General features: G+C 43.9%; 1 protein-coding gene across 10 annotated transcripts in view; it reads left to right on the plus strand.

Annotated features, from left to right (window-relative positions):
• Positions 1–26,173, plus strand: part of SH3KBP1 (SH3 domain containing kinase binding protein 1) — a 344,093-nt gene that overhangs the window by 162,162 nt on the left and 155,758 nt on the right. For all 10 annotated transcript variants that reach the window (XM_067724411.1, XM_067724414.1, XM_067724416.1 and 7 more), the window contains one exon: positions 17,308–17,411. In XM_067724411.1, coding sequence (XP_067580512.1) covers positions 17,308–17,411 — 104 coding nt within the window. The remainder of the gene's footprint in view (positions 1–17,307; positions 17,412–26,173) is intronic.

Consider the following 26,173-nt stretch of genomic DNA (forward strand, 5'->3'; position numbering starts at 1 on the left):
GGAGTGCAGTGATGGTGACATGGGAGATGAAGGTGAGGATGCAGTGAGGAAAGAGGCAGGGTTCTGCTGAGGAGGGTAGGTTTGAGAAGGGAGCAGAGGAGGAGGCTCAAATCTTTCAGAAGCAACCACAGCCCAGCCCTGTGGGGGCCCTCCTAGGACTTTAGCATCTCAGGGGAGCACAGTTGCCCAGCTCTCCTGGAGCCTGTTGCAGCCATTGCAGGTGCTGATGCAGTCCTCCTTATCCAGGAAGTTGTTCTGCTTCCTTCTGCATCTGCCGTAAGCAAAGGTCTTGCAGAGCCTGGAGCTGGCGTTGTAGAAGTACCTGAATAACAGGGCCTTGCAGGGACCCATGTAGGGAGGCTCCGGGCAGAAGGTAGGCTGCGGGGCTTGGGCAGGGGTGCTGGTTTCATCCCTCTGGGTGCCAGCCGCCAGGGTGCCCAGGAGGACAAGAAGGGATGCAGAGAGGCAGAGCCGGCTCATCTTCATGGCCTTGCAGGAGGGCTTCTGAGTGTGTGCATTTTAAACATTTTTTGAGGACCTGTTCTGTGCCAGGCATTGTTGTATCAGTTATCTCTTGCCACAGTAATGCTGCATAACAAATAACCATAAAACCTCAGTGGCAAACAACAGTAAGCGTTTATGGCTTCTGAATCTGGGGTCAACTGGAAGCTAGCTGGGTAGTCTTTACGGTTTTGACTGGGCTTCCTCATGTGTCTGGAGGGCCGCTAGCGTTTGGTTCGGCTTCAGCTGCAGGCCTTCGGCACCTCAGCCCTGCTCTGTGTGTCTTGCATGCTCCAGCAGGCTAGCTTGAGCACATTAATATGGCAGTGGTGGAGGTGCAACAGAGCAAGTTCCCTTGAGGCCTGGGCTCCAAACTGGCACATTGCTACCTCCAGTTCACTTTGTTTTCTAAAACAAGTCACATCGGGTGGGGAAATGTACTCTGTCTTTAAGACTCCTTCCTCCATGCTGCCCTGCCTGACTCCACAGCACCTTAGATTGCTGCCTCTTTCTGAAAGCACTTGTTTTGCCTTCTGTGTCTTTATGCCTCGCACCCCTGCTCTACCTCTTTCTCTGTTATATTTTGCCAACTCCTCAAGTGTAAGCTATTTTTATGGTTCTGTCTTCGGCATCTTCGATTCTGTCTAATTCCTGGGCTCAACCACTGCCACAAAGCACACGAGCCCCCAAACCTCACCTCTGGGCCGGACCTCCCTCCTTGCTTCCCTCACCCTCACCTCCACTCTCAGCCACCCTGTGCTGGTTAGTGGTCTCGTGGCTGCAAGTCACAGACACCCTGGTTTCACCTGGCGTAGGTTGTAAGGAAATGTCTGTCTTGTACAACAGGAAGTCCAGAGGCAGAGCAGACTCCTTGGGGCCCAGGTTTCTTGTCCCTCCACCCTGCTTCCCGTTGAGTTGGCTTTGTGTTGTGGCCAGCAAATAGGGCAGTGGGCGTCCCTGGTTATACCTAGTGGGGGGAGGACAGGGGCTTCTCTTCTTTGAGATGCCCAGGGCAGACCCATCTCTGTCTCTCACTGTGCCACCCTGGCTTAGGGCTGCCCACCCATCCCTGCACCCATCCCTGGCTGGACCTAGCCCGGGGTTTGGTTGTCTGCCGTGGAATCCCCAGCTGTCCCCACGTGGCCGAGCCTCAGATTCTCCTGCCTGTCAGACTCCCACTTCTGCTTGCTTCTGTATTTTCATTGGCAGCATCATGCCAGCCTTCAGTTCTTCCCATCAACACTTCATTTTGTTTTTGAGATTATTACTAAAGGCTTGTTCAGGGCTGGGCTCTGGGCTAACCTCTCATAATCTACAAGGCGGCCGGCTCAGCTGCTGCTCACAGGAGTCGAGGATTTGAGAATCCAAGAGTCCCGGGCAGCTGGGGCAGTGGGGGCAGTGGGATCAGGGTGAAGAGAGCATTGTGCTCTGGGTGCCGTGCTGTCCCATGATGGTGGTGATGGGGGCGCTTAGCCCTGCCTCAGAGGTCGTCAGGGAAGGCGACTGAGAGGGGCTTGCTTCTAAGCTGACAATGCAAACTTAGCAATGTTTCTTGCTCTTCCTTAAAAGAAAAATCATCCCTGGTCCCTGATTTGGACCCTGACCTCGCCTTTCTGTAGACCAGAGGTTGGCAAATCCCAGCCCATGGGCCACATCTGGTGCTACCTATTTTGGGAAATAAAGTTTTATCGGCACATGGCCGTGCCCCTTCATTTACATACGGTCTGTGGCTGCTTTTGTGCTACAGCCACAGAGTTAATTGGTTGCCACAGAGACTGTGTGGCCTGCAAAGCCGAAAATATTTCCTCTGGCCCTTTACAGAACAAGTTTGCCAAGCCCTGCTGTAGACGGATAGGAAAACTCAATTCCTGCCCTCCAGGAAGTTTCGTCTTGCAAAAGGAGACTTACTTAGGTATAGTATATAGAAAACTTGATCATGAAGCCTGTTGACGTAAAGATATTTAAGTGCTGGGCTTCCCTGGTGGCACAGTGGTTAGGAATCCGCCTGCCAATGCAGGGGACACGGGTTCGAGCCCTGGTCCAGGAAGATCCCACATGCCGCGGAGCAGCTAAGCCCGTGCGCCACAGCTACTGAGCCCGCGAGCCACAACTACTGAAGCCCGCGCGCCTAGAGCCCGTGCTCCACAGCAAGAGAAGCCACCGCAAGGAGAAGCCTGCGCACCGCAATGAAGAGTAGCCCCGCTCGTCACACTAGAGAAAGCCCGCGCGCAGCAACGAAGACCCAACAGAGCCAAAAATAAGTAAATAATTAAATTTATTAAAAAAAAAGATGTTTAAGTGCTGAGGCAAGCGGTGCAGGCAAAAATCAGCATTGTTGGAGGAATCCATGTGCACTTATTTCTCTCTACTTCTCTCCCTCTGCTCTTCCTTTCTCTATTCCACGAATGAATCTACATTCATTTTATTGCCTCCAAATTTCTAGATTAACACCTTCTAGATTTACAGTTTCAAAATTTATACTCTTCATGGCACTCAGTTCCCTCCAGGGGGAGAGGAAAGGTGCAGATCGGTGTGGAAAATGAAAAGTCCGAGTGTGAGATACCATTTTTTAAAATGTACCTTTGCTACTCTCCCGCATTTCCAAGGAAAGTAGGACTTGCTTCAGTAAAGGAGAAAAACCTTTATTTGCCTTGAACAAAGAGATAACTATGTGTATCAGTAAACTGTTTGTTTAGGGGAAAAAATTATCTTTAAAAACCTTTGCTTACAGGTAGCCCAGTCCCTTTATCTGCACTGCTCATTTGCCTAGAAACCCATCCTTTTCTGAATGACACTCCTCCAGAGGGTCCTTGGCAACAAAACTCTTTGTAGCCCCTAGAGGAAGCCCACAGTAACGGGTTTTGTTCTGATCGCAACAAAATCACCTGCTCTGATGTAGAGAATGGACTTGAGGACACGGGGAGGGGGAAGGGTAAGCTGGGAAGAAGTGAGAGAGTGGCATGGACATATATACACTACCAAATGTAAAACCGGTAGCTAGTGGGAAGCAGCCGCACAGCACAGGGAGATCAGCTCGGTGCTTTGTGACCACCTAGAGGGGTGGGGGAGGGAGGGTGGGAGGGAGGGAGACGCAAGAGGGAGGAGATATGGGGATATATATATATATGTACAGCTGATTCACTTTGTCATAAAGCAGAAACTAACACAACATTGTAAAGCAATTATACTCCAATAAAGATGTTAAAAAAAAAATTGCCTGCTCTGTAAGGCAGCTTTTGTGCTATAGTGTTGTATAGACCTCACTGCTCTTTTCTTAAAATTTAAGTTGTACATTTTATTTTAGATTCACCCTAAGTTTTCTTTGTTAGACTTATTATAAAAATAATACATACTCAGTGTGAAAAATTAGTAAAGGAATGTCATGGTAACAAAAGTCAAAAAGTAACTTAAAATCCCTTTCCTCATTCACATTCCCCAGAGGAGACCTGGCTCGTGGTCAGCTCCTCAGAAGATCTCCACCCATGTCTATTGCGATGAACCATAAGAAATTGCAGAGATTTGACCACAGAAGTGTCAATTTCACATGGTACGACCTAATCTAAGCACATAGTGATACAGGCATATTGGTGTTTTAAAAAAAATACAGATAGCATCGTGCTGTTTATAGTGTATTGCAATTCGTGATGTTAGGTTGAAGAGAATCTTGGAACTCTTGGCATAACGGTCGTTTAGAGCAGTGCCACTGTTTAATAGTCCACCTGTAGATACACCGTGACTTGACTAACTAGTCCCCTAACTGAAGGACGTTTAGGATGATTCTGGTTTTTCACTCTTCTGAACAGTGTAGCACTGAGCATTATGCATATATCTTTGTACATTTCATGTAAGTTATCTGGAGCATAGCTTTGTAAAAGTGGAATTGCTCTTTTCTGGATTTTAATTTTTTTTTTTTTTAAGAACTGGTCAGATGCCTCTGGTCTCAGTTGGACTTGCTGACCTTAGGGTCCTTCATCCTCCAGTGATACCACAAAGATGGGACCTCGGTGGAAGCCAGGCAACGCATCCAAGCAAATCCTGTGCAGTTATAAACATTGGCACAAACTTCCCTCCCTTCATGGAACATTCGTGCACTGACTGCCCAGCCGGCACTGGGTACATGCACGTAGAGAAGACAGTGCAGCTGACTCGGGCTGGGAGGAAGAGGTGTATCTGGAGCTCTGTGGGTGCACGGAAGCCCAAGTGACCTCTTTATCCTGGGGTGGCAGGGGGACCTTGTGAGGCTTTCCATAACTTTACTGGTTTGAAAAAGGAGAGAAACGCAGGGCTTGGTTGGAGCGGGGACATTGAGGCGGTGGCAGGTGGCAGTCTGCAAATTAGCTGTGCTGGCCTTCGTGGAAGGGAGCAATGGGCGTTGAGCTCAGCTGAGCCAAGGTGCCAGATGACAGAGCAGGGCTCTCGCCAGCCACTGACCCGGGTAATAAGAGGGCACTTGGCCAGCAGCCTCCTGAACACTGTGCCGCACGGCTGTTCGTGGATCAGGACCTGTCAAGTTGCCCAATGTGGTTCTTCTTCTTTTTTTTAATGTATTTATTTTTATTATTTATTTTATTTTTGGTCACGTTGGGTCTTTGTTGCTGCACATGGGCTTTCTCTAGTTGCGGTGAGCGGGGGCTACTCTTCGTTGCAGTGCACGGGCTTCTCATTGCGGTGGCTTCTCTTGTTGCGGAGCACAGGCTCTAGGCGCGTGGGCTCCAGTAGTTGTGGCTCGTGGGCTCTAGAGCTCAGGCTCAGTAGTTGTGGCACATGGGCTTAGCTGCTCCACGGCATGTGGGATCTTCCTAGACCAGGGCTCGAACCTGTGTCCCCTGCATTGGCAGGCGGATTCTTAACCACTGCGCCACCAGGGAAGCCCACCCAATGTGGTTCTTCTGTCATGATGTGCTGCTCCAAAGCCTGTGAAACATTATGGCAGACAGGGTCCAAATGTCATGTTTACTGCTTTATTTTATGTGTGTGTGTGTGTGTCTGTGTGTGTGTGTGTGTGTGTGTGTATAATTCCCCCTTGCACCTTTGAGTTTCCTTGCAAACCATAATCTTGAGAGCAGGGATTAGAAGTTCTTAACTTTTTAAAAAATTGCTTGGGAACCTGTTTGCCAGTCTGGTGAAGCCTGTGGACCCCTTCTCAGAATAAAGTTTGTAAATGAATAAAATAAAATACATAGGATTACAAATGAATACAGTTATACTGAAGTACAGGTATCAAAATATTGCAAAAGCTTGGGCTTCCCTGGTGGCGCAGTGGTTGAGAGTCCGCCTGCCGATGCAGGGGACACGGGTTCGTGCCCCGGTCCAGGAAGATCCCACATGCCGCTGAGCGGCTGGGCCCATGAGCCATGGCCGCTGAGCCTGCGCGTCCAGAGCCTGTGCTCCGCGACGGGAGAGGCCACAACAGTGAGACGCCTGCATACCGCAAAAAAAAAAAAAAAAAAAAATTGCAAAAACTTAAGCAATACATATTCCTTTACTCATGCATTAAATAGCAAGATCCAGCAGTGAGTCTAGAAGCGATCATAATTTTGAAGTCGGGATGAGGGTAAATGATATTTCAAGGTAGCTACAATGACCATGATGTGAACTGAAAATATCTCTCCACATAATAGGGAATAAATAAAATCCACAGGTGCTGCTAATCCCAGTGTGGCTTGTTGTCTATATGCAGAGTGGAAAGAAAGACCAGGTTTCGCATAGAGGGTAGTGACAATAAAGATGTAATTTTCTTCCCATCTGTGTTGAGACCCGCTGAAATCTATCCACAAACCTCAGTTAAGAATCTCTGCTTTTAGATACAGAAGAAGGAATTGGGATGCAAACCCCCATTTGCATCAAGAAAATTTATAAAAACTTACACTTCCCCCCTCTTTATTCTGATAGGGATGAGAAAGGAAACTATATTAAAAATGAGTCATACCCCAATAAAGATGTTAAAAAAAAAATGAGTCAGAATTTAGCAAACATTTTGATTACCTGCAATAAAGATCTTTCCCCTACTTCCGAAAGAGAAAGATATGTGGAATTTTCTGTCATTCTCTAAATCTCCCAGGGCCATTTTTTGGTACTGATTTTGAGAACTGGGATACTCCAGATTTGTTTATGGTGGGTATTTTCCCCTGAGAATTCTCTAGGCAAGAGAGGTGGACCCCAGATGAGGGTTTCTGGGATTTCCTAGACCTTTGTTTCTGTTCTTAATGTGCACGTGCACGTGAGTGCTACCCATCACTCACTCTCCCCTCATCTTGTTCCCTCTGCCTCCCGCTTCACTGTAAAAGTTAGGGATCTCATAAGTCCATTTGTCAGCAACAAAGTTTGAGAAGGCCTTTAAAAATAGAGATGGTAGAAGGAGTGTGTTGGACAGAAAGGAGAAATCTTGTATATGCTCAACAAATCACTTATATTTAGAATTTTCCTTCAGTTTTCCCTTTGAAATTCTGTATTCTTATTTCACTTGAATGACTCTGCATGGAGCATTTAAAAGGAGATCAAACAAAACTCTATAAATAATGTTGAATTCTTTTGGGCATTTTGCCCAAATCAGCCTTGCTAAAGCAGAGAAAAGCAGTGTGCTTTTGTATCAGATTTTCTCCTCTGAACATGCAGACTCCCTCCCCCAGAGAGATGGCGGCCTGGGCTGGGGGAATCGAGCCAGGGATGCTTTGGAGAAGTGTCCCCCAGTGTGGTCTGCTGTGGGCCTGGTCATTTGGATTAAGGACTGTGCTGAAAGAGCAAACCAAACCCTGGGACCAGCCTAAGGAGAGGGGAAAACCAGGAGGATGTTTAGAGGTGCCACTGAGTTTGTTTTCCAGTGTGATTCCTTTACCTCACGCTATTGGGAAGGGAAGGTTGGCAAAAAGAAAATTGGTTGAACTGGTATAAATAATGAACAAGGCTGCCTTTTAGCATATTCGTTCATGTAAAGACAAGTGGAAAAAAGGGCAGGAGTCAGGTGGCAGCAAGCCCTTCTGTAAAGTAGGTCTGCCCTCATCATTCTAATCTTATACATGAGAAAAACTGAGGTTGAGAGCTCAAGTGGGCTGCACGGTGTGGTCGCAGTGCTGGGGCCACTGGGTTATCTGTCTTTTCGGTGTTGTGAGGCCCAGGATTCTCTTTATGTGCCTTAATGCTATCGTTATGAACCACGTGTCCATGAGCCGGAAAATCAGAGTTCGTGTTTCCTTTCAGACAGCTAATTCACACCAGTTTTATGAGTCAGTTTGAGGTGGAGGCCATTGTGTTTGAAGGAGTTCTTTGTGCCCCTGGCGCCCATATTATATTATGTGGCTTCTATGGAAATATCAGGTGACAACGTTAACATTGAAAATATCCATGTGTAGCTCCTCTTAGCAGAAACTCGGCTTGTTAAATGGATGGCCCCTTTCTGTATTTCGCTTGCAATAGAAACTTGATTTTTTTTTTTTTTTGGTCGTGTGTTAATTGGCTGGTTTTAAGACTGCTCTCAGTGGCTTCTTTAAACAAGGCATTAGACTCTGAAGTTTCTAGGACTGAGGGAAGATCAGGGGTTTGCATCCCTCCCTCAGTTTCTAGATACCTGGCACCTGGGCTCACAGATTGATGGCGAGTGGGCATTCGTGATGAGACAGCATCCTCAGAACCCTCGTGAGGCACATGTGGGTGTTGGTAAATGAGTTGCATTTGTTGAAAAAGGTGTGCATGAAAGCGCTGAGAGGTGTCAGAGCTGAAGGAGTGGAGAAGAACATACACTGACACTCAGAGATATTTCAAATACAGTGGGATGCAGGCGGTGCTAGAGAAAAGCAATGGTTGTTAGAGGAACCCAGAGAAGGGGCCCCAACGGCAGAGAGTGTATGTGTGTGTGTGCCCTTCCATACCATCTTCTGTGCCTACACAAGTGTGTTCGTGCACACACACTCTCCTTCTCTCATTCATTTAATTGTATTAGGTCCTAACATATCACTTGAATGTTGAATGAATCCATTTATTCATTAATAAGCATTTGTTGAATGCATACTCTTGATAGGTTCTGGATAATAGGAGTAAATAAAAGAGTCCCTGGTGGGAGCTAAGGAGGGAGGGAGGTGGGGTGTGTGTGTGTGTGTGTGTGTGTGTGCGCGCGCGCGCGCGCGCGCGCACGCAAGCGTGCATGCGTTTGCAATGTGGGGATCATATACATATTATGTGATTTGGTCTTTTAACTTAATGTACGATGGGCACCTTTTACACATCAGTACACACAGAGCTGCTTGCCCGGTTTAATTGGCTGCTGAGTTGCCCATGGCCTGGATAAACCATGATTCATGGAGCCATTCCTTCGCAGTGGACCTTCAGGATGTTTCCTGTGTGGGTCTCTGTGTGTGTATGCATTTGCTATTAGAAGAAATGCTGCCCTGAACATGCTTACACATATATTTCTTCCTACTTGAAACAAGTATTTTCTGTCTTAAAGATGACTAAATTTAAAATCAAATATACATCATTTCTTGTTGGGATCTAGCCCTGCTCTACTGTTACGTAAAATTGACAGTGGACCATAAATTTGGAAGAAGAGAGCAGTTAGGAGTATCTCAGGCACTGTTTAGTATCACCGATGCATCGGGCTACAGTGTTAGTGGAGAACGAGACACCTTCAGCACAGTGGCAAGACTACAGGGGCCACCATCTTCCCATCCCCGCAATAGGTCAGGGTGGCATTGTCTTTTTTTTTAGTTGGTGAAATGCACATAACATAAAATACAGCATCTTAACCATTTTGGCATTGGCCTTTAATGGGCACCCTGCTTAACATCGAGTTGAGGCTTTAACTCTTTTCCTCCACCCTTCTGGTCCTTCTTCAGTGCTCCTTTGGGAATTTGTGTTCACAAAATCAGGGATTCACAGTCCACAGAATGTGGACTAGGTGCTCATTAGTTCATTCATCCATCCATTTAGCAAGAATGGATCACATGTCTGCTCTAACAGACACTGAGCTAGGTACTGGGATCAAAGACAAGTAAGGAAGGGTCATTGGCCCCCAGTATCACCTGATGATGATACTGTGTATCTGCCTTTCCTTCCCTGCGTATCTCATTCCTCCCACCATGTTTTTCAGGCTTTCTCTTTCACTGTCCTCTGTTGGGCCCTCTGCCTGCTTCTAGGCTCCCGCCCCCGAGCTGTTCTGCATACCCCTTCGCATCAGCCACTTCTCCCTAGGTCACTGTCCTCCTCACATCTTCCTGTCACTTCTCTGCCCAGAAACCTCCTCTGGGCAGGATCTCATAAAATTAAGTCCTCATCCTTCGCTTGGTATCCAACGTCCCCCGGAAACACACTCCCGCTCTGTCTTCCTGGTATTATCTTGGGTTGGTGGAAGAAGAGGGCTGCAGACCACAACTTATTTTACTCATGGGCCTCGTACAAGTTATCCAGGCTTTCTGGGCCCATCCATCAAGATGGGGCCAGCACCCCTAACCTCACAGTGCTGGTGTGAGGACTCGAGGGGACGCACACGACATGCCTAGCACGGTTCTTGGCACATAGCAGACACCTAGTCAATGTTCATTTCCTTCATCTCCAAGATTCAGTTGATTTTCCTTATGTGACTTTTGACTTCACCCACCTCCCTCCCTGTCCCCTGTGACTCAGAGGCCCTACTAAATGGTTCCCTCTTGGGTCTACATTTTCCTCCTGTATTCTGGTGGGACTTGGGAGCAAATGAGCACTGGCATAGCTGTAACCTCTTTTCAGATGAACTTTGCCTTTGAAGGAGAAGGCAAATGGATTTACTGTTTTCTGCCATGCAAAGATGTTGACGATACACATCCCTTGGAGAATCGAGCAGGCGCGTCTCCAGGGACCAGACAGTGCTGGTTAATTAAATACTGTACATTTCCACTGCAACAGTCCAGCCACAGCCGAGAGAGGTCTGTAAGGAAAGACCATGAGTTCTTTTTTTCCTGGCATGCCATCAGCCTCTGAAGTGGCCTCCTCTTCGTCTGAGTTACATTACATTGGAAACAGGGTGATGCAAGGGAATTTTTCCAGGAAAAGGTATGATGCTGGGTCCACAAAGTCAGTGATTCAGCTTTCTCTTCCCGTGCACCCAGAATGTACTGGATATCCTGAGTAAAATGGGTGATTCTCCACTTTTATTTAGTTCGCTTTGTATTGTTTTTCCATCCTGAAATAGGAAACCTGGCCCCTTGCATAAATTGATGTTTCCGACTCAAAAAACAGCTTCTTCAAGAATCCGGAATGCTGCTCAGTAACTTGGGGGGTTGCTGCACCCCTGGCAGTGTTTGCTACTTAATGATAGCAGAGACTACCATCTTTTCCATCCCCCGGCCCCAGGAACACATTTCCAGAGCTAGAGACTGCTTAGTACAACTGTCCCAAAGGCCTGTGAAATAAAAATCCCAGCATAGCAACATTCACCTGGGTTATGTATTAGGATAACATGGACAAATAAGTATGATTTTTTCCCCCCTTTGGGGAGAAGCCAAATATAGGGCCTGTATAGCATGGTCTGGAAGAGTCCCATTTATTTTTTGGCAACTGACCTGTCTAGATGTCTCTCAACCCTGGCTCTATGCTAGAATCACCTGGGGAGTTCCTAAAATTCAGATGCCCAGGCTGCACCCCAGATCGGTGACTTCAGAGAATCTAGGGTGGGGCCCAGGCATCTGTTTTTTTTCCTTTTCCCCCTAAATATTTTATTTAGAAAAATTTCAAATGTACAGGAAAGTTGTAACAATAGTACAATGGACACCCCTCTAGATTCACCCATTGTTAACATTTTGCCACATTTGCTTTCTCTCTCTCTCTTTCTCTCGCTGTATGTATATGTGTATACATATGTGTCTGTATGTATGTGTACACACACACACACACACACACACACATTCTTTTTGTTTTTTCCTTAAACAACTTGAAAGTACATTAAAGATATCAAGACACTTCATCCCTAAATACTTCAGAACAAGGACATTCTCCTATGTAACTGCAATAGAATTTTTTTTGCAATAGAATTAACATACTCAGGAAATGTAACATTAATATAATGCTATTATCTAGTATTAGTCCATATCCAAATTCCCCCATTTCTTCCAATATTGTCCTTTATAACCTTTACAAGAAACCCTGAATCCAGTTAAGGATTGCATTATATTTAGTTGTTAAATCTCTTTACTGGTTTAAGATCTAGAACAGTCGCCTAACCTTTAAAAAATCTTATGCGATAATTGATTTTAAAAAGATTTTTTTTAAACCAGGTCAGTTTTTCTCAACTGTCCCTCATTTTGGATTTGCGTGATCTGGATTTGCATGTTTCTTCACGGTCAGATTTCAGTTAAACATTTTGGGCGGGAGCGTTCTGTAGGTGATGTTAAGCCCTTCTCAGTGCATCACATAAGGAGGCACCCGATATTAATTTGTCCCATCATTGATGACATGAACTTTGAGGCTGTGTCTGCCAGGTTTCTCCATACTCAGGGGACCATTTCCTTTTGTAATCAATGAATAATCTGTGGGGAGATACTTTGAGACTCTCTAAATATCCTAATCCCCAACTGGATTTCACCCAGTGGTTTTAGCAACCATTGATTCTTGCCAGAAACAGTTGTTGCCATGATGGTTATAAAATGGTGATTATGTGTTTCTATCATTTCTACATGCATTAGTTGACATTCTTTTGTAAAGAAGAGCTTTCCCGTCTTGGCCCATAAACCTATCTAATCTTATCCATCCATCTAGCTAGCTCTCAACCTAGCTACCTAGTGAATGTATCATTATGGGCTCATGAATTTTTTTTGAAATGAATAAATCCTTTAGTACATGCTGTTGTTGTCCCAGATTTGGCCAGTGGAAGCCCTACCAAGCTGAGCCTTTTGTCCTTTACAAATTACCCCTCAAGCCTTAGAGTGCGTCGTTAATTTTGTCATAACCACATATTCCAGTCTCACTTTGTATTTTCTTTGCCCCAGCCCTGGAAGAAGCCATTTTTCTATGGAGACCTTGTTCCTTAGGGGCTGCTGTTCGGACATTATGGGGAGTTTTATGAAAGCTCCCCAGGTGCTTTCAGGGTACAGCCAAGATTGAGAACCACTGGTTAGTGTCCTCCAAAGGGAGACCACTTGTTCCCAACAAGGTATTTTCCTGTTCTCACCTGTAATTAGTGGCTCTGATTCATTGTTGAGGTTTAGATTTTTGTGGGCAGTGTCACTTGCAGAGTCAGGTTTAAATGCAGGCCCCTGGCCTCAACCTCAGAGAGTGCAGTTCCGTAGGTCTGCCTTGCAGGTCAGCATTCTGACCCAGGTGGACCCCAGGCCATGTCTGGAGAAAATGCCAGAAGTAACCCTGAGAATTAGGGGCTTCTTCTGATGTTCCTCTTTGATTTTATAAATGTTTTCTCTTTTGTAAAATGACATCAGGATACTGCTGTGTTTCCTAGGCATGTGGTGAGGCTCCATTTGATTAATTTAGTGAGTTTCTTGGAAATATCAACCCTCTTAGTTATACTCTTGTTCTGTCAAGGAGGATGTGGGATGAAAAAAAAAAATAGTCTGTATGAGTGTTGAAACTTTTCAGTGTACCCAAAGGTTTTTCTCAAGCACTGCACTATTGTTATATTTTTGTGGTCATTGAATGAATTGACCTAGTAAAGTTTTCACATGTTGTAAGACCCGGAAGCCTCTAAAATATAGATGTGTGTGCTGTTTCTGAGGCTGGGTCATGGCATCCTTTGCAGTTTCTGCTATTTCATTTTTAGAGAATGTGAATGTACGACATTTCCTCCCCATCCAGCCAGCTTTATTTCATTAAAATATGGGCCCCAGTTGCCAGCAGCTGTAAGGAAACGCTCCTGATTTGTGGTTTGTCACTTCCTGGTTTCACAACTTAACCATGTCCCATGTTAGCCCAGCTAGTCCCTTCTGTAGTCTCAAGACTCATAGCCGAGGATTCTTCTTAAGAACAGTCAGACAGGGGAGGCAGTCTCTGGAGTTGCATCTCCTGACTTGAAATCCCTGACCCTTCTAGCACTTTCTAGCTGTAAGACCTCTGGTAAAATACTCAGTCTCTTTGTGCCTCCTCCGTCTCCTTGTCTGTAAAAGGGAGGGTCCAAGATCTACCCTCGACGTTCAATGTGAGAATTAAATGCACTAATACATATAAAGTCCTTAGTAGTCTCTGGCACACAGTAGGTGCTCAGTAAATGTTAGCTGTTACTATTTTATTAAACAAAGCTGGTCATGAATGGAAGGTGGTTATGAGATCTAATGAGGGAGTTGAGGGTGCCTGCCTTGTCACCTGTGTTTGCCTGTGTTCCTCTTTATGAATGCGTGTTCATGCATGTGTATTTTGTGGCCGTCATACAATATGGCAGTAGAGAGATGTGTCAAGTGTGCCTTATGAAGTCTGCCTCAGTCATACTTTTTTTTGGTAAGCCATGTGCATGTGCCCATATACATTTGCTTGTATGTCCATAAAATTCGTGTCCGTTACTTCTTTCAGTTATGTGTAAGGAGTTAAGTGGTCCTGCCTAAAAAACACACACAGTGGCAAAAAGAAAAAAGCCCGATGAAATGTATTAAAACTTGAGTTCATGTGGACGGGGCTCTGGGCGTGAGGGTGGTAGCTTAAACGAAAGGATTCTGAACCACAGCCTTGGGCAAGTCATGCATTTTTTTCCTGCAGTTTATACCAGCTACTGAAAGGAGATGACATTGTTGTCTACATACCTCTTCAAGGAAGGTCAAGACCAACTAGTAAACATCAGTGAAATACCAAGAAAGGAAAAAATGGCAAATGACATCCTTAAATTCCCTTAAATTTAAGATGGACAGAAGCCACTGAAATGCAGTGTCTCCTAACATCAAATATCCCCCCCGAACTGGGTCTTACATTGGGTGGAACTGGCAAACAAGATTGAAACAGTAATTTGCAGAAGTCGAGGACTGGAAAGCAGCAGTGCAGGAGTTTGGAAGTTATCTGTAATGTGAAAGCCGTGGAGAAGCCCTAAGGCTGTGTTATGCAGTGTTGTGGGAAGCAGCTAAGTACAGATTGCAGAGAACTTGGGATGAGGTGTGAGCTAAATTAGTTCATCCAGCATTGGAGTGAGAGCTCTGAACTCAGGCCAAGGACATACTGCCACTTACTAGCTTGGTGACCTCGGGTAAGTCACTGAGCCCTACTTGCCTCATTTGTAAAATGTTTGCTCATTCTGGCTCTTTTCTTTTTAACTCATGTGGTTGGCAAGATAAGTTAGGGTGATGGGTATCAGGTGTGCTTTAGAAAAGATCACAAACTATCCCAGTGTCGGAGGGAATAATTGTTTCAGCTTGGGGTCATGTCAGGTGACCTTTTCCACCAGTGACCTCTGGATACCTCCCTGTCGGGCTCACTTTTCTTGGTCTTGTACGTTGACAGTGTGCTTTATAGGTCTTTGTGCCACCAGCTGAATAACCTTAGAGGTAGTTAAGAAATACTGACTTGTTTGTGCCCCGGTCCAGGAAGATCCCACATGCCGCGGAGCGGCTGGGCCCGTGAGCCATGGCCGCTGAGCCTGCGCGTCCGGAGCCTGTGCTCCGCAACGGGAGAGGCCACAACGGTGAGAGGCCCGCGTACCGCAAAAAAATAATAATAATAATAAAATAAAAGGGGAGATACTGACTAGCCTGGCAGAGAGAGATTAGTAAGTGTGCTGTTCTTTCTGATTCCAGACAGGGCGTTATAGGATTCTGATGGAAAGATTTGGTTCGAGAGAAATATTATTCTGTTCTAGGTCCTGACTCTGCTGGGTTAGTCTTTTCTCGAAGGATATATCACCTCTCCTTCACCCTTTGTGTACTGTTGGGTTAGATACTACTTTTTACAGAGGGTTCTGTGACGATACGAACTTACATTTAACTAAGTTTTATGACTTCAGCTAACAGTAGATCTTTAGATGTTATTTTTAAGTCACTTTGGTCAGGACTTTGGTGACCTCTGCGGTTATGAGTGTCGAGTTTCAGACATTTGTCATGTTTACTTGTTTCGTGTTCAGATTGTATCTGCAGAGTTTGTTTTGAACGTAACATATAACAAGTAAAGCTCTTAAAGATTTATACAGCTTCATCTTAAGAGGTGTGTATGAGGGCAGGGGAGTCACAGGGGGTGGGAGACAGGTGCGGAGATCACCTCGTCATCGAGGCTTTCTTGGCTAGAATGAGCGATCTGTATCCTTTATGATAGAGGGCTTGATTTCCCTTCCTTTGTGTTGGAAGCCAGGGAATAGCGGTGGAGTTCTTTACCCTGGAGACCGTTCTTCCTGACTTCCCGCCTGGGAAGAGCTATTTGGGGTGAGCCCTCTGTCCCTGGAAGAGCCCTGGGCTGCCCTACTCTGCCCGCTGCAGTTAGCGCCTGGGAACTGGCCTGAGAGCTCTGCATTTGTTCTCATCGAGACCAGCCAGCTCGTGATTTCGCACAAAGAGGTAGAGCGTATTCACGTTGTCACCAAAGATGTGATTAGACGAGATATTGATTCTGAACTTCTGCCCTCTTCCCTCTGTTCAACTCTGTTCTTTCTTAGTGAGGTTCAGGCAGAAAAAAGATGGAACAGAGAGAACTAGGCCACTGGCTTTTGATAAATATTGATCAGTGAGCACGTCAGATGTAGCAAAGGCCTGCCCCTTTGTATGATGTCACCCTGCATGGGGGTCTCAGTGTGGCCTGTGATCACTCCTGCGGGGACTTGCTTTCTCAGGGAAAGGTTAGAAAAGGAAAAGAATCCCTGTAGGCAGCATCCAAAAATAATGTAAGCATTTCTAAGTGTGTTTCCTTGAAGTCGTTGATCCCTTTGGTTTTCAAGGCCATGCGGTGGCAGGAAGGGATGAGGTGAAGTGGTCAGCCTTGAATGACAGACTTCTGAGCACCGCTCGTCTCGGTTCCTCTGTCTTATCCACCTCTTCCCAGCTTTGGCCTCCACTGCCGTCTGTCTGTCTCTGCCCCGCCGCTCCCCGAGCCCCGTCACACGCACACCATATGCGTGTTCTTTCCCCCCATAGTGCATGTCTGTGGCGTGGACAGTTGCATCTGTACTTGAACTGCTCTAAGCCAGGACCTCCCTGTTGGGCCACACTGGGTGAGTGAGATGCTGTGACCTTGAGGGTCCTTCAGTCAAGTGAAGTGTGGCCCTGTTTTTTATCTTGATGTGCCTGGGTTGGTTCTGTGTAAGCAGCCAGCGATCCTGTTAATGGATCCCCTGGGACAGAGGGAAGAGGACAAAAGTGGATTTGCTGAACTCCTGTGGGACATTTGAAATGGTACCAAGAGGAGGCTGAAATGTAAATCAGCCCTTGCTTATCAGCCTGAGTTCCAGCATGTTAAAAGGGTGATGATTAGTAAGAAGAAGGCCAGGATACTTTATCTTTTCCTTTGCACGTTTGGGAAAAATTTCCTCTGCCCTGCTAGCATTAGAAGCAGACCATTCTTTTTCCTCTACCATATCACATCAGCTTTCATTAAAAGTCACCAGCAGCAAATACAAAGCCCTATCCACGGAAAACCGTTTAAGGCAACACTGTGCCCCAGCGCTTCAGGGGTGGGGTTTTGCCTTCTGCACAATGGATCGGTTTCTCATATCCATGCCTTTCGGACCCAGCAGCTTTTAAAAGACCAAGAAGCATTGCTCTGCTTTCTCCTGCCTCTCTCAGAGACCAGAGCTGCCATGCCTCTAGCCATGTCCCAGAGAGCATATGTGAAACAAGTCAGCTTAATTTGCCTGCATGCCTAGGACGCCTCTCTTTAAAATCTAATTTTGAGACAAGAGCTGTGTCTGAATATTTTGCTTTTCCCATGCAGGCGAGCGACGGAGGCGCCGGTGCCAGGTGGCGTTCAGCTACCTGCCCCAGAACGATGATGAGCTTGAGCTGAAAGTTGGCGACATCATAGAGGTGGTAGGAGAGGTACGTGTGCCAGGCGGGTGGGCGCGGTGGGCTCACATGGGCTGTCAGAACCCACCCCTGGCTGGTTGGCCTTGCTGTGGGGGGCGTTAGAACTCAAGAGACCTTGGACATCACCTGGTTGAGTCTCTTCCAGAGGAAATTCCTCCAGAGAGGCCTGCCACCCAGCAGGGAAGGAAAAAGAAGTGGCATTTATTGAAGACCTAGTATGTGACAGGAGTGACGAGGTTCTTTACGCATGGGCCCATTGACTCATCGTAACCACTTTATTTTGTAGAAAAAGAAAGAGGCTCAAGAGACCCTAGAAGAGGCAGGGCTGAGGGTTGAAGCCAGGTCCACCTGGCTAGAGGCCCTTGTTCTTTCCACTGCACTACATAACCTTGTTCCTGTGTGGTCCTGGCTGCTCAGAGCCAGCCCTGCTGGTGAAGTGTCCCACCAGACACTGGCACGGGCTTTTCAGGCTCCACTCCCTCAGGCCTGGGGGATCCTGGGCTTCGAACTTAGCATCTGATCATTCATTCTGATTCGACACATGTATCTGTATATAGAAGTACAGTTTTCCAATTGCTTTGGTTTCCTGAATACCATTCAACCTTACAGAAACCCACGATTCCCCCCCCCCCCACCGCCCCGCAAAAAAGGGAAGCCAGAAGTCAAGGAGGAGTTTAAGGGTTAAATGAACTATGATGTGGGTAGAAGTGGCAGGGCTGATGCTGGCAGCCAGGTTTCTTGACTCTCATATAAACATGAAGTGAGCATGCATCAAAGCTTTACGTAACTCACTAATGAGGGCACCTGCAAGATTCTTGGTAAGGCTGGCTCAAAGAGAACGGCGAAAGAGCAAAGTATTCATAATGACTGAAAGAGAAAAAAACTTGATTAAGATTGCTAAGTTAGATGCACAACTACACAGCGTCCTGCAGGGCAGTGAAACTGTAACCTCTGAGGTTATCTTTTCTAGGGGATGAATCTCTTGCATCTCTGCTGGTCAAAGTTTATTTTCATGGTTATCTGACAAGACTCATTTGTTTTGCTTTTGGTTTTCTACTGGTTAACATCTACACTAACAGAGTTGTAAACTATCTCATAAATAGTAAATAGTGTGTCAAGCAGATACCTGTCCCTAGAGGATCAGTTAATGGGGCTCCCGGCGTGATACTGGGAGGACATGCAGTGGCCCCTTTTGCCTATTTCCCAGCTTTGGATAATTTGTATTAGTATGTCATTCATTCACCATTTTTTTATTCCTGGTGCCAAGCAGGGCACATAGGAGACATTTGTTGAAAGCTGAATGAGTTAAAAATGAATGCACAGCAGAGTAGAACATTTGTGCCAATGGTGGAAGGGCACAGTTCATGAGACTGACACCATGGAAGAAATTCCAGAGGAAAAAATAAACAGTTGTGACTAAAAATAAAAGAGAGTTAAAATTTTGGTATGATTTGAAGAAAGTTTAGCTAAACAAAGAGGACAACAAACAGGAAAAAAATTTGCAATAAATTAAGATGAAAAGTTATTATATATGTAACATATGAAAATATTTTAGAAAGCTACTATAATAATGATAAAGTATAGATAGATCTGCTATAAACACACATCCCACAAGGGGAAATAAAAATCTTAACCATGAGAAAATGTTCTGCCCTGCTATTAATTAATCAAATTAAGACAATAATGGGTACCTCCTTTTGAAAATCCTAAAACAGATTTAGTGGTAAGACTTGGCAATGCTTAGAAGAACTGGTGACTTTGTATATCTTTATGATCCTTGTATGAAGCTACTTAACAAGCACATCAATAGCTATAAAAATCTGAATTAATACCCTTTGACTCAGTAATCTTACTCCTAGGAATTTATCCATGGAAATGGTCAACAGAAAAAAATATGTGAAACATGTTAATTGCAGCAATGCTTGTGATAATGAAAAGTCATCAAGAAAGGGAATAGTTGTGTGAATTAAGTCGTATTATCCAGCTAGAAGACGTGAAGCCATTAATATGGTAAAGAGGCCTTTAAATCTGTATTTATTACAATACTGTGCGTTGTAATTATGTTACATTCCACTAACCTGAGAGCTTTTCAACAGTAGGGATCTGGTTTTTATCTATCTTTATATTCATAGTACCTGGAATAGTGCCTGAAACCTAACATATACTTTAATAAATGCTTATTGAATAAGTAAATGAATAAATGGAAGTATGAAAAGTTTTTTTTCCAAAATAAATGAATATATCAGCCACAGATTTGCATACAGTAGGATACAGTCATCTGAAATCTATCTTTGTGCATGTGATCAAAGATGGAAAGGGACCCAGAATTGAAAATGGTTCTGTCATAGAGATGATTTTTCCTTTAATGTTGTAATAATATTTTAAGAAATACAAATTAAGGTGAGGAAAATTATTAATAAATTTCTGGGAAATATTGCCCATTCTCAACTGCCTGTTGGCTCCAGGGAAACCGAACGAGGGTCGCTAAAGGAGAGGAATGATTGCAGGGCTGTTATTCTCCTTGCTTGGGAGAAGAGCTTCACCACCATCTACGGTCCCCGCCTCCTTTCCATCCCTGCCAGCTCTGTGCTAGGCTTCATTTGGGCTTGCTTCAAGCAGGAAAAAGGAAAATTAACTGTGTAGCCTATGCTATTTGTGTAAAACAAAACAGAAAGGTTTACCTTTTAATCCATATTTTTTAAATTATATCATCAAAAATTAATTTCCCTATTGTTGAAATTTACTTGTCATATTGCAGATCCTGGGCCATTGTCACTGTATAATATAAAATCTGCCCTTTTCTCTTATAATGGGTGTTATATAAATGCCATTGAGTAGCTATTGTCTAATTCCACAGAAGACTAAAAACAAAATAAACGAAAATCCCAAATAAACAAAAACCCTTAAATCACAGGAGCAGGTTGAGATAAGACCATAGTAATAGCTTTGCAATACTATAGAATCAATCTATTGGTCAATAAAAATATAACGTATTGTATTGTGTAGGTGTGTGTATATATTTTTATTGATTAATTAATAGATTAATTCTGCAGTATTCCAAAGCTATACACACACAAATGCCCATACTCCCTCCCACCCCAAGAGACAATTCCTAGGAAGGCTTTGAATGTATGGACCGGTTTTTTAGAACAGTTGAATGAAGTAGAGAATCCTAAAAAATGATATACATATATCTTAACATGTAATCTTAGCTTAAAATATAAAAATGTGTATTTGTCTGCCATTTGTCAACACAGCCTCATAGAGCCAGGGCATCTCCCTTAACTATGGGTTTGCTGGTTTGAGTTCTATCCTCTCTGCATCCGTGATGCATCCTCTGCTATTCCCACTGGTTTCTTTAAAGTGGATTGAGGACAACATAAGTGAAACAATCAGGGTTAATAATTCTTCTAAAATTCTACACTCCCTCACCCCTAATCTCTTTTAGTTGTCTTTTTCTACACCTGTTTTGGCACCGTTTTTTTTAAACCTTCAAATTATTATCCTATTCCTTCTCACCACTAGCTTTTTCTCTTCAAACCTACATATTTTGTACTCTTTAACCAAATGGTGTGCTAGCAGGACGAGCAATGGACGGAAACAGGTTTGGGTGCACACGGCCCTGACCCTTGGTAGGGTGAACAGCCCTTCTGGCAGAAGTTAGCAGCTCAGCTTGGATGGGTCTCTGCAGCGTGGCTAGAGGAGAAATGGAGAGTGTGGGGCGGTCCAGGGATGAGTGGGGTGAGCAAAGTGAAGGTCGCTCAGGAAGTGCTCACCACACTTCTGCCTCCTGGCTGGTCTGCAGGGAGAAAAACAAAGTCACTGTGCACTTAATGGGACTGGGCTGCCAATCCAAAAGGAAACCTAACAGGCTAAATCCCCGGTAGGCATTTTTAAGGAAATCATTGTAAATACACACTTGTGACATTTTTGTCCAGCGTGGGGAGGAATGATCAATGCAGGCGAAGTTCTAATGATAAGAACAGAGATGGCACGTGGACAGGGTTACGAGGAGAAGTGGCATTTGAGGGCCGCTGAAGTTTTGAAACTGGCTTGCTGGCCTATTTTTGGGGTTTGGTTTTTGTTTTAAAGTGCTTTGAAACCTCTTCGTTTTCCTATCTATGTTGTCTAGAGCCTGGGAAAGGCGCTGCATTTCCTCTTGTGCTAGATGAGCTTGGTCTCATCCAGTCTCTCCTCGTGGTGGCCCAAGGGGTATTCAGAGATTCTGGCTGTTATTTGTTCTTTGTGGTTAGTTTTTGAGGTATTTCCCAGTGGTCCCCAGTCAGGCTGGCTAGATACTGAAGGCTTCACTTTCTGACTTAGAGCTTAACTTGGCCTTGTCGTTTGCAAAGAAAGGTCACTTGCATTTCCTAGAAACTTAGGCATCTTACTTCTTGTGCCATGGAGAGAGATTTGGTTCTCTCAGCAGGAGTTAAAGAGGCCCTTGAAATTCTTCAGAACTTTTAACTCAATCAGACAACCTCTGTGTGTGTGGATGGGCAATTTATCCTCATTTCATTTTTGGTGTAAGAACTCTGAGAACTCGCATGTGCAAAAGGAGGCCTTTTTGTTTTGTGCTTGCCCAAAACTTGACGGGGAAGTCAAGTTCCTTTAAAAGCTGATTAATTAATAGGTGATCAAAGCATACCTGAATTCTTACCCATTAAGGCACCCTTTGCTTTAGAAGGGTTTGTATCCTTTTTCAAAAAAAGATAACATTAATGTAAGATTTTTTAAATTGTAATTTGATAATCTAAAGAGCCCAGGCTGCTCTACAATTATTTTTCCAAATAACTTTGGGGTGTACATCTCTGATTCCCTAATGCACAGAGATGGTAGAACGTTCATATTAAGGAGGGGGAAGCCACGTTTAGAAGCAACGGTGATTAGATTAGAATCATTGGCATACAAAACAGGCGACAACCACATAAAAGTAACATCTTTGCAAGTTTAAATGTATTTATAATAGATTGGCATAGCTATGGGAATTATCAAATATTTGAGTGCTTACTTGGTAAGAGAAACTGTGCTCATAGAGATCCAAAGATTTATTGAACAGAACTCTGCTTTGAAACATGCTTGGTATAGTCGGGGAGGGTAAGATATACTCAACTAAGAAGGTGACTAATAACCCGAGATACTGTTAGAGTGGCAAATAATGGCATTGACAAATGAGAGAGGAATTTGAAAACAAAGGTACTCAGTGAGAGGGAAGAAGATGCTTCCTAGAATAGGTGACATTTCAACTGGACATGTGGAAGGTGAGGAGTATTTGGATTCATTCAGCAAGCACAGCTGTATTGTGTAAGGCGCTGGGCTAGTCCCGAGGAAGGAGGGCAGGACGTTAGTACAGCTTTGCTCTGAGGTTGGGGATGACCTGTGAAGCTTTGGGCGCAGGTGTGGAGTACAGGAAGCAGGAGCTGGCAGATGCAATCAGATGGGGTGGAGGGAAAAATGACACTGCTGCCCACACTGAACTTTTATTTTTTAACATCTTTATTGGAGTATAATTGCTTTGCAATGTTGTGTTAGTTTCTGCTGTATAACGAAGTGAATCAGCTATACATATACATATATCCCCATATCCCCTCCCTCTTGCATCTCCATCCCACCCTCCCTATCCCACCCCTCTACGTGGTCACAAAGCCCTGAGCTGATCTCCCTGTGCTATGCAGCAGCTTCCCACTAGCATCTGTTTTACATTTGGTCGTGTATATATGTTAATGTTACTCTCTCACTTCATCCCAGTTTCCCCTTCCCCCTCCCTGTGTCCTCAAGTCCATTCTCTACGTCTGCACACTGAACTTTTAAAGGAACACCCCCTTCAAAGTTTCCTTACGTGTGGCTGTTCTAAGGTGAACGCGTCCCCATAGACAATTCACTCACCAGGGAATAGTTACAGGATAAAGCTTCAGGATCTTGATTCATCAGAAAGGTTATCTTTCTGGCTTGATTTATTATTTGCTCATATTTTCAAGCTGGAATGGTAGTAAGGGTAGCCTAGAGTCATTAGGAATCTGGGGACCTGTAGACTAGCCCATAGGTGTATTGAAGGACAGGACTTTCAAGCATTGCTGAAGAATGTCTGTAAGAGCCCCACCAGAAACCCTTGCCACTGTCAGGAAAATCGTGGATGTTGCTCTGTCTCATTGGACAGAGCTTGCTTAGGTCCTAAATAAAATCGTATATATATTTTCTTAAGTCATTTCCCTCTGTATGACCCTACAGATTTCTCTTTTGAGGGACCCCCCTCATGTGGAATAGGCTTATTCTCAAAAGAATAAGGGGAGGGGATAAAAATCAACTTCCTGTGTGTATGGAATGTTCTGGCCCTGCCTGGAAGAGGTAATTAGACAATGAAGGACATAGGAATTGGGGGGAAATATTGGCTCAGGCATTTAGAAGCAAGGTAACACTTGTTTATAGTTGGCATGACTAGCTTTCCATGTCCCCAGATCAACAGGGATGGTTATTTAAACCAATAAAAATAGAAAATAATGTAGGTATTTATGACTTCAGGAAGTGGTTCCCTCAAAAATATTTTCTCCCACTAATTCCACAAGTAGAAAAGGATGTTTTCTGAAAACGAATTGTATTTTTTTCGGCAATATTCAAAAGGTAAAACTATGTCTTAACACATTTACGTGAAGTTCTAAAAGAGGCAAAACCAATCATAGGTGATAGAAATCAGATTAGCGGTTGCTTGGAGGTAGATTGACGGGGGAGGAACACTAGGAAGTTTTCTGGAATGATGGAAATGCTCTGTATGCTGGTAGAACTATGAGTTACACGAGTGTATGCATTTGTCAAAACTGTTCGACTTGTACCATTAAGATCTGTACCTTTAAATGAATTATATCTCAATTTTAAAAACTTTAAAAAACTATCTTGATATTTTTCTAGTTTAAAACATTTTCCAAAGTGCTTTCCCCTACCTCTCACAGGTAGGAAAAAGGACTGGTATTGAAATTCTCATTTAACTATTTCTGAATACATTTTTCAAATTGAGAGATAATTAACATATAACATTGTATTCCTTTTAGGTGTACAACAAAATGATTTGATATATGTATACATTGCAAAATGATCACTACAGTGAGTTTAGTTAACATCCATTACCACACATAGTTACAATTTTTTTCCTTGTGATGAAAATGTTTAAGATCTACTCTCCTAGCAACTTTCAAATATACAGTATAGTATTGGTAATTATTTACATTACATCCTCTGGATTTATTTATCTTATAACTGGAAATTTGTTTTGACCCCCTTCACCCATTTTGCTCACCTTCCCCACCCCCTGCTTCTGCCAACCACCAATCTGTTCTCTATATCTATGAGTCTGTGTCTTATGTGTTTGTTTTTGGTTTTTTTTAAGATTCCACATATAAGTGAGATCATACAGTATTTGTCTTTCTCTGTCTGACTTATTTCACTTAGCATAATGCCTTCAAGGAACTAGAAAAAGCATAAACTAAGCCCAAAGTTAGTAGAAGGAAGGAAATAACAAAGATCAGCAGAAATAAATGCAATAGAGACTAAAAAGACAATAGAAAAGATCAGTGAAACCAAGAGCTGGTTTTTTGGAAAGATAAAACAGACAACTCTTTAGCTAGACTCACTCAGAAAAAAAGAGAGAGAGAACTCAAATAAATAAATCAGAAATGAAAGAGGAGAGGTTACAACTGATATCACAGAAATATAGATGATCATAAGGGACTATTACGAACAATTATATGCCAACAAATTGGCCAACCTAGAATAAATGGATACATTCCCAGAAACATAAAACTTACCAAGTATGAATAAATTTTGAGGAAAATTTTAGTGATGTTGAGGTGTGGGCCTCTCCTTAGAGCTTGATTTGTCCATTGTTCTTTTTGGAAAGAATGGTAAAACAGCTCTTGAAACAATGAAGCTGACTCCATTTGCCTGTGTGCCTCTCCCTCCCCCATGTTCCCTCCTCCCTCACACCCGCCTCTCCAGTGTGCTTCTGACTGAGGTTTGGGTAACAAAGGGCAATTGGATGTAAAAAGCTATAGCAACCCTTAAATGGATTTTTCTGTCTTGCTGCTTGTACCCTGAAGTAGACTTTAGACTTGATGAATCTTGTTCCTCTTCCTGGTACAGTTGACAGGTAAAACTTCAACAGTGGAAAGTAGGAACTACAGGCATATCTCAGAGATATTGCGGGCTGGGTTCTAGACCACTGAAATAAAGCAAATATTGCCATAAAGTGAGTCACACAAAGTTTTTGGTCTCCTAGTGTGTATAAAAGCTATATTTACACTATCCTGTAGTCTGTTAAGTGTGCAATAGCATTATGTCTAAAATAATGTACATATCTTCACTAAAAATTACTTAATTGCTAAAAAATGCTCACTGTCATCTGAGCTTTCAAGTCATTGTAGTAACATCAAAGATCATTGATCACAGATCAGCGTAACAAATAAAATAATAATGGAAAAGTTTGAAATATTTGAGAATTACCAAAATGTCACACAGAGACACGAAGTGAGCAAATGCTGTTGGGAAAGTGGCGTCGATAGACTTGATAGATGCAGGGCGGCCACACACCTTCCATTTGTTAAAAAAAAAAAAAAAAAAAGCAACATCTGTGAGGCACTGTGAAGCAAAGTGCAATAAAATAGGTGTGCCTGTATTCTGGGTAGTTAGGTACCCCAGACAGCAAGGTCATCTTTGTATTCACAGGCATCCTGTTCAGTGCCTTACAGATGTAGATAATGTTTGTAAGATTGGGTGGAGGTGGAGAT

Source organism: Pseudorca crassidens, chromosome X (genome assembly GCF_039906515.1).
Source record: "Pseudorca crassidens isolate mPseCra1 chromosome X, mPseCra1.hap1, whole genome shotgun sequence".
Classification (NCBI taxonomy): Eukaryota; Metazoa; Chordata; class Mammalia; order Artiodactyla; family Delphinidae; genus Pseudorca; species Pseudorca crassidens.